This window comes from Dreissena polymorpha, chromosome 1 (genome assembly GCF_020536995.1).
Source record: "Dreissena polymorpha isolate Duluth1 chromosome 1, UMN_Dpol_1.0, whole genome shotgun sequence".
NCBI lineage: Eukaryota > Metazoa > Mollusca > Bivalvia > Myida > Dreissenidae > Dreissena > Dreissena polymorpha.
In genome coordinates this window covers 133,386,506-133,396,196 of record NC_068355.1, presented here as the reverse complement: position 1 = coordinate 133,396,196, position 9,691 = coordinate 133,386,506, and the positions used below count along the sequence as shown (strand labels likewise).

At 39.1% G+C, this 9,691-nt stretch overlaps 1 protein-coding gene across 1 annotated transcript; it reads right to left on the bottom strand.

The window, feature by feature from the left end:
- Window positions 1–216: 216 nt before the first annotated feature.
- LOC127852964 (uncharacterized) lies at window positions 217–1,789 on the bottom strand. The gene is made up of 2 exons (XM_052387099.1): window positions 976–1,789; window positions 217–678 (listed from the first exon to the last, which is right to left on the bottom strand). Exons 1-2 carry the CDS (start codon window positions 1,534–1,536, stop codon window positions 217–219), a joined length of 1,023 nt encoding a protein of 340 aa, XP_052243059.1. The 5' UTR covers window positions 1,537–1,789.
- Between the last annotated feature and the right edge of the window lie 7,902 nt (window positions 1,790–9,691).

Here is a 9,691-nt window from a genome sequence, read left to right as displayed (position 1 = left end):
CACGTTAATATAAATGAATGAACGATAAATAAATGCACAAAATAACATATATATACAAGATTCTCATACTTTTCATGTAAACACACTTGATTAATAAGTTTCTTCAGACGAAGGCAAAAAGAAAACAAAATGATAGTGTTATATATACAGGTTAATATTAATGAAAGAATATACACACAGTCACTATTTACATCACTCATCACACAACCCAATCGTTTACATGTTATCACTGTTCATGTAGGTCATGTACCCATCCAAAAGTGGCGTGTCGATGTTGAGCTGTCTGCTCGCCAGCGGCCTCTTATCATTCCTCCGCAACATTTCATTCACCTTTATAATTACCCAATCCTGAAATGGCCCTGGACCCCGCACTTCTGGGTGATAGCCCAATACTGCACTGCTGACAGCTTTCCGCCGGGTTTCGTTCAGTGCCAACTTCTTCTTTTGGCCATTGCCGTTCCAGTTGTATAGGGAGCGAAGATTTCCGGGCCCAAAGAGCTCGGGGAACACTTTCCTCACAAGCAGGCATGCAAAGTGGCCCGCGTTGTTGCTCTCCTCGTGAATTCTCCGGACCTCTTCCTCCGGTAGTCCTAGCGTGGACAAGTCTACCACTGTCTCTTGTGGAGGTGACGGTTCCGACGAAACCACATGGTGGTAGAGGGTTTGTAATGCATCCACCTGGAGGCGAAGGTCCGCACTTCATTGTGTAGGTCCTGTATCGTGATAGCCTGCGCGTCAAATCGTTTACATAACTTAGTATTTTGGGCGACCAGCAAGGCCTGGACCCCGGTCAAGACCACCGCCACCGTGTCGTCAGATTGACGCTGGATTCTGATGGTGGGCCTGCTTATGGTCTGTGTTGTTCCTGGCACTTCCTCTGACACCGGAACAGAGAGCGTGGTTGAATCAGAGGGCGCAATCACGTGACCAGCAGACATCAAAACCGCGACGGGAACTTCAACTGATGGGCCAGACGGCGTAGTTGGAGCCGGTACACTCGGGGCAGGCGCAGTCACCCGTAATGATGGCGCAACCGCGACGGAAACCTCCACTGACGGCGTAGTAGGAGCGGGTACAATTGGGGACACCGTCGCTGGCAGCGCAACAGCAACAGGGGCGGGCACTCCCACAGGACCGATCGGCGCTGCCACCTGTCCCTGGCCTACAGCAACCATGCGCGCCAACTCCTTCCCTTTTTTCGTTTTTTTTAACCCTGGGTCGTTTTACCGGTGGTTTAGTCAACTGGGCGGCTGGAGCGGCCACGGCCACTGAGGGATTCTGTGCCTCTTCAGTCTCCCGGGCTTTCATTTCTTTTTGTGAACCCGTCGCCAGAACGACTACTTGGGTTACCTGTCTGCCGTTTCCCCACTGCACTTGGTATCTGCTACCCACCAAGATCTGCTGACAAAATAAACAGATAATAAACAAATGATTCAATTCTTTATTATAGCTTGCTTTGTACATTTCTCTATTATTTAAATAAGATTTCTTTCGTTTATTCCTATTTACATGCATGCACAAGGATTGAGTGGTCATACCGAAAACAGACAAAAATATTAAAACTCGATAAAACAGTATCTTATTAAAACGTATAATATGCTAAATCAGATGTGGATCAACAAATTTATAATGAAGGAAAAAATTGGGCATATAAAATAATGTATTTATGGAGGTTTCGTCACAATGCAGTTTCGACTATTGTTAGACAGTGTTTTGTTTGTCAATAATTTGTATTTTATTTATGTAGTACAAATACAAAAAAGTAATATGTAATCAGTGAAATGCTACATTTACTAAAAAACGAAAAATAAAAAAAAACATTTCAGCCGCATGAGATATTCCATGGATTGATTACTTGACAGTGCAAACATATTTATTAATTAGCGCATTGCAATATACGAAATAAGAAAAACTTATTCAAAATTTAAAGTCATATTTTCAAAGATTGCCAACGTTAAATAAGTTTGAGATATTAAAGAAAACACAAAATAAGAAAATAAACAGATAAAATATATATATATATATATATATATATATATATATATATATAATGCGAATTGTTTACGGAACAATTTAGAAACAAATTAATTCATCTATGTATATTATTTTCTCCCATAATTTGATGAGTAATAATCAAATATGAATATTAAAATGAAACTGTACTTGCGTTATTTATATTTAACTGGTAGTTACCTGGTAGACATACCCAGTAAAATTTATTACCAAATATACTGAAAATATTTATTTAATATTTAAAGGGACTGTCAACCGCGATTGACGAAAAAAGAAAAGTTCTCAAATACCGTGTTTTTTTTTTAAATTATTAGTTTATATTGATTAAAATATCACGACTGGTATATTACATTACTTGAAAAAAGTTGTTAAGTTTTCATATTTTCAGTATATTCTGTAATAAAATTTCACTGAGTACGTCTACCAGATAACATACCAGTTAACTATAAATGACGCAAGTAGATTTATCATCATCGTCACGTGGTAAACCCAGGAATGCAAATTAAAAAAGGTTAAAGGTGCGGGTTATAGTCTGCTTCGATAACGTATGCATCTTCAGCCGACTTCGACATTAGCCCCCCGATCACTGGGATTTAAGTTGTCTGTTTACATAAAGTGTTTTCTGTACTCTATTCCTTAGAGATTGCTAGTGAGGCCACGACTTTTTTTTATTGGTTTACAAAATTTATTTTGAAAATGGTCCTACGGGCGGTGGAAGAAAAAAAAAACATCATTGGAAAAAAAGTTAATACTAATAACATCAGAACAAAGACAACATATCTTTTATAACCTTAACACAGAGACAAAATATCAAATTATGCAATGAAACACATCTATATCTTCAAATGAAATGAGTCCTAAAAGCACCTTTTGTAATATCAGTTAATTTTGAACACTCCATTACATGACATGCGTTCTTCTCCCATTAAAACGAAAAACTGCGCTTCATTTCCGTAATTTGATGCGCACCATTACGCAATGCTATTCCCGTTGCATAAATCTTATATAAGATAAAATACTCATACACAATTTATGTGTTTGCTCTTACTCGACTTATAAGATCGTCCATGAAAAAAATCTAGGTAGATCGATCCCCGCGTTGTCGCGGTAATGTTTGTTAAAGTTGTTGTTGTAATGAAAACTCGTTGATTTACAAGGCAAAACTTCTTATTTGAACTGACGCGAATTAATTTAATCATATTTGTCAACTTTGCTTTTGCTTTATTTTGATAATTTAATCCAAAGTTTAATGTAAGCAAGTGTTTTTTTTAATGGAATTGTAAACAAGGAGTCAGTTCAAGTCTTCTGAAAATGTGTAGTTTGTGTGAATTGACAGTTTGACGTCATCAAAGGAATGCCGCTTTTTGTCTGAAGCAATAATTAAAGCGACAAATTTCGCGCTGACAAATTTGGCTTCCTTTGTCTAGCAATTAACTTGCCGAACCAATTGTGTGTCTGTTTCTCAATTGCAATCCTCCAATTTAATAATAGCACATGCATAGCTCGGCCTTCGAATCTTTTGCAGAGAACGGAGGCGGAGTTAAATGGTTAATTGAGCTAGTGTTTTACGCAAGTTGAGTTCCGATTTGCCGAAATTACTCGGCCCTAAGTATTGAAAGGACAAATACATTTATCAATGATTTTACCAGAAATACCGATTTGTTCCGATTTTCAAACTTTCTGTTCAGTTCCTGTAAACTATGGCAGACGTTTTTACAAAATTCCTAAACACATAAATTGTAAATAATGGCAGTGTTTTATTGGATTATTTATACTAATTATAAAATTGCAAGGTAATACTTTTTTATCTACTATAATATCGGGTTTGTTTAATATAATTAACATGTTAAACAATATAGTTGCGTCACAGACGCGGAAATAAATTTTGATTGGGTCGACATTTAACTGACGCTGATTTTCCTATTGTCTGTAATTTTACCCGAAATAAATTTTGAGAAGAGCCCATAAAAGGACTGGTACATAATGTGTCACATTGAAATATATCCCGATGTCTGCAATATAATTATTTATTATTATGTGAACCAATCATTGATTGTACTTACTTAATTTCATTCGCAACCGTACTCAAACCGGATCTTTTTTTTCTTGTTTCAATCGTTTTTCAGTGCGGTCGGGAATAAAATATATAAAAAAAAGACGATTTTCCGATTATTTTTTTTTCCCCATTTTCCATAAATTAGGATCGGTGGTTTTGTAAAGCAAGAAACATAAAAGTCGTGGCCTAACTAAGTATTAATAACAGTGAACTATAAACTGGTAACAATGAACGTGAACAGGATAAAGATGATTGCTCCCGCAAATTATGTTCATAAAGAACTGTGTTAATAAACGTCTCTTCTCATTAAATCCAAGCCAGAAACAGAGCAATTCGCGCTTAATCAGAATTTAGGTCCTGCGATATTACCCACTCGTAATAATTGCTCATAGTTACAATCTACTAAACCCATAAATTACAACACTCTCCCACAATTTAACTGAAAAGTTTCCAGCCAGAGGTGGGGAAGAGTGACTAATGCCTTTTCTTAGTTTGTTGAGCAACAAAGTCCTAACAAATGTCATGCTCTTTCTGTGGAACCTATTTTTCCTTCGGTAAACAAACAAGTCCACCAAATTTGCCTCTGGAGTGACTGTTTGTTGGACAATGAAGCAAAAACAAATGCTCCTGCATCAGCTGGATGATTTCCTTCCTTCATTGGGCAAAGAAGCCCTAATGATTGTTGGGTACTGGTTATAACTATCTTTGCCGAGCAAAGAAGCCCAAACAAGTCATTCACTGGTATCCTGGTCCTCGAAAACTATGGTTTAGATTGTTGGACAAATAAACCCATGCAACCAACCACAGAACAAGCCTAGGAATCGAACAATATTAAGCCCGCAGTCCATAAAGCCTCATGGCATTTTCAGTAGTGGCTGCCAACACCGTCTCCACAGACACGTTCCTTAGTTCCGCCACAAGTCTAGCAGCTTTGTGGATCTGGCACGGTGACGACCACTCGTTGCCTGGCAAAGGGAAATACGGCGCATCTGTCTCCAAGAGCAATCTACTCTCGTAAATGCTTATAACTGCCTCCTGCTGGTGTCTGTTGAACCTTTCAACTGTATTGGTAAAACCAAAATACGTGTCAGGGAACGCCTCCAGCCACTTCTCCACGACTTAACTGTCTCCCGTGAAGCAATGCATGTGCATTCCCTGTGTGTGAGAGACGGACTTCATTCAATTAAGCAACAGCATGACCGCTGCCGTACTTGTCTCCAGGCATGCCATGGCAGTGGATAACTAGGACTCTTCGCTATCCAAGGCTGTCAACAACCAGTCAATCAGTTGGAACTGGTGATGCCAATCTTTTTCAGGCTCCATCAGATCCAATCCGATCCCTCCAAACCCAACGACATGTTCTTTCCTGACCATATATTTCAGGGGACCAATCCAATCATCCAAGGTGTCTTGCGACTGATTGGCTAGATGTGGGTGGATCCCTACAGCAACGCCAACTGATGGGGGTAAATTGGCAAGATATGCATCCGAAGGAAACGTAGCCGGATCACAGAACACTGCAACTCCTCCTTTTAGGGAAACTCTCTCTGCCTTCGCCACTGGTCCCATCTCGCAGATATCTCCAACAGGGCCATCTGTCCGTAATCCCGACCTTCTAGCCAATTTGTCCAGATGAAAATGACTGTCAACAGCCTCTGGGACTGAGGCAAGGGTTGCTTTCACCTCTGAGCCCTCAGGAGCACTGAAAGTGTCTTTTCAGTACTTCCTCTCGTCCTCCTGAAGGGATGCAGCAATGAGCACTAAAGCCTTCCAATGGACTATACAGCAGGACAGTTTGGTGGGACCAACTGATACTGTTCCGGTGCCCTAACATTTAGAAAATTGCAAATCCGGTCCATGGCTTTCCTCTAGGCCTCTTAAAATTTTTGTATTGTCCTTTGCATCGAGAAGCTTCTACATGGCCACATGCTTGACCAAGTCGTCGAGGGTGGCCACCTTGCTCAAGTGTCACGTTGCCGCTTGCCTCAGTGCTGCCACACGTTTCCTTACTACTGCATCCTCAAATGCAGGTAAATGTTCCTCAAAGACCTCCGGTTTGTGGTACTTGTATGCATGCCTCTTCCGATATCCAGTAGGACCTGCACATCCTGGGACTACACATGGCACAAACACTCTTAGAGTATTGCGCTTCATAGCACCAGAACTGGCCGCAACAGCTGATGACTTCGCAGGAACCTCATCTTCCCTTCTTCGCTTTCCAAGGATTGTTACTATTAAATCCCCTACCTGATTTGTCTCAGACACTGTTATAGAGACTCCGCTCGTTAATGGGCGAACCACAAGTGGTTGATGGGATCTCTGCCTCCTCCCTACAACAGCAGGTCTTTGTCTATCTGTGGGCAAAGAAGCCCAAACAGATTCTTCTGATCTCTGCGCCAGTTCTTCTGCAGCAGGTCTTTGAACATCCGTGAGCAAAGATGCCCCAACACATTCTTCCGACCTCTGCGACGGTTCAGTTTAACAGGCATTAATCTGCTCCTCTCACTGGGTGAAGAAACCCAAGAAAGTCCAACGGTTTTCACTCCCTTCTGCAATGACAATGTCTCGAGGCTGATCGGCATTCCAGTTGTTTGACTAACAAGTCACAACAAACCCCTTCCTACGCCACCCTGATACAGCCTTACTGGGTTTGCCTCAGGCTGCTCCTTCATGGATCCCGTAGAAACTCTTGACTGAGGACTTTCAAGCAACTTGCCTGGATCAGAGCCTAAGTCCATATCATAATCCGAGTTTGAAGCCAACAAGCTTTCCTCGTCCAGCACCTTGTTACCCACGTATCTCAATGTTGGTACACCCTCACGGATATCCCAGCCTGTTATGGTTGGAATCATAGTCCTGGTCCACTTTGGTAACCTTAGCCTGAGGCAACTTCCAGACAATGACACTTATCCACTGCTTGGGGTATGCCTGATAGACGTCCAGGGTCGATGCCAACCTCATAAGCCATTTTTCAGTAGCTTGCTTCACAGTGTTTGTTGAAGCTTTTATCTTCCTGCATGCGTAGTGAATTGTATATATTTTATATATAAAATGATCAATCTACTTGTGTTATTTATAATGTGTATATCGTTATGTCACCTAATTTCGCGGTGTGCAATTTCACGTCTTGTTCATCTTTATGCTGCGAAAGCAAATGTTTGTTTAGTTTTGTTTGAAGCTTTTCGCAGTACATGCAATAAAATCTCTTATCATAATGTCTGTATTCATTGTTATTTGTTTGAACGATGGTGATGTTGGTTTTGTATGTATCTGTTGATGATTCGTCACGTTCACGAGATTGCAAGGATTCAACATGAGCTAGTGTTGACGCTGTCTTATTTGGAAATCTTTGAATGTTTGGTATGAATTCGACAACTACTGACTCATCTGACATGCATCGCCTTTTTTCCGGAATATAGTCTTTGTCATTGTCACTTTCCTTTTTGTTCCTGTGTGTGAGATCATATAAAAATTATGAACATATCACAACATTATATTTTTGTTGTTGGTGAACTACATCCATAAAAAACGTTTAAGTGAAACATAACACAAAACATAATTCATTTCTTTATTGCAGTTGGAAACTAGCACTTGAAAACAAAATCTTAACTATATGTAATCTTAGATACAATGTGTAAATGAGTATACTGTGCTGCAATCACAAAAATTGTAATAAGTTTACATACATCGATATCCGATGATTCCCTGTTTAATATATTCTCTTCTGCATCTTGTGATAGACACTCTTGTGCAGTGGTGCTATGTTCTTTAGTTTTGGTACTCAATGCAATACAATTCAATGAGACAAGAATTAAGTAAGATTTATACTTCTTAAGTTACTTAGTATCAGGTGAAATTGCGATTCTCTTTAGCAGCATAAATTACAATTAATATCAAAACTCATGGGGCTTTTTATTATGAGGAAGAAAATCTATGTAACATGAGAATTTCGTGTAATTATTCGCAGCAGATCGTATAATACAATTTTATTTCAACTTCGTCCAAAATAGTTTAATTTTGCTTATCATACATCACGTTTCATTTTTGCTGTTCACTTTCATTGATGACCCTTGAAAAAGATTGATAGCTCGACATAATAAAAAATGGCAAAACACATTATCCATACACATTTTTATGCCCCCGGATCAAAAGATCAGAGGTAAATTGTTTTCGACCTGTCTGTCTGTCATTGTATTTGTGTTTCCCAAAACTTTAACCTTTGTTAAAGTTTGGTCATAACTTTTTGAATATTGAAGATAGCAACTTGATATTTGGCATGCATGTGTATCTCATGAAGCTGCACATTTTGAGTGGTGAAAGGTCAAGTCATCCATCATGGTCAAAAGTCAGAAAATACAATCCAAGGGAAGTAGTAAGCTTTAAAAGGGAGATAATTTGTAAACCTGTCAAATGATATATTGAAATTTTATTTCAAAGCAGCGCAATACGGGGCATTGTGTTTCTGACAAACACATCTTGTTTTAAGGTTTCATTTAAATAATCCATGCCAACATTAAGTTTCAAAATTCACATTTCTTTGAGTATTCATATTTAACCTATGAAGCTTATCATAGAAGTGCTGAATACACCATAGCATGTCATAACATATACCGTTATTAACAATAAAATAAATTTTGGAATAAAGTATGTGAACATTTATTGGTCTGTGTATGTGCACTTCTACATTGGCAGCTTACGTTGGACTAGTAAAGGGATTTGGTCATTTTTGCAGGTAACCGTAGGTGTGAACAGGGACTTCCTAATTATTTTTAACCAGGTTTTCCGAAGGAAAAAACTGGTTATTAGGTTGGCGAATGCGGGCGGGCTGGCTGGCTGGCTGGCTGGCGGGCGGGCGGAACAAGCTTGTCCGGGCCATAACTATGTCGTTCATTGTCAGATTTTAAAATCATTTGGCACATTTGTTCACCATCATGGGACGGTGTGTCGCACGAAAGAATCACGTCAATATCTCCAATGTCAAGGTCGCCACGACTAAAAATAGATTTTAAAAAAAAAAAACTTACAAAGGGGGTTAATTTTGTTTGTTCATTTCAAAAGTTCAGTTTGAGTTTTCTCCCTTTATCAGATTTTTTTTTCACAATGAAAACCTGGTTTTGTGACAATTTTGTCCCTTGTTCCAGTTTGGTCCAGGTTTTTGGCGCATTCGTTGTTCATCACATTCACGCCTGTTTACCACGCCAAAGAATGACCCATTGAGTTGTCCAACATAATAGATTAACAGTTTTACGTCAATACTGACATGTCTCAACAACTAATTCCCATGCGCCACAAAGTTTTATTCAGCATTCAAATTTAAAGCTCATGCTTTCCCCGAGGAAGAATGACATGATGTACATGAATTCTTATTTTCTCACGTGTTACACAAAATGCATGCAGACTGTTAATCTGTTGCTAGAAAATTACAAAATTGTCAGAAAAGTATAGTGCTATGCAACCCATCCTCCTAATCATAATGACGCTTCTTATTTTGAATGCTTACCAGTAATTATATAAGCTTTCCAATGCCCCAGATTATTGGATTGCGCAATAGTAAAATGGCGGCCATTTTCGGTCCGATTTAGTGGTTTTATTGCCTTTAAATATTTTTTTCTCTATTTTTGC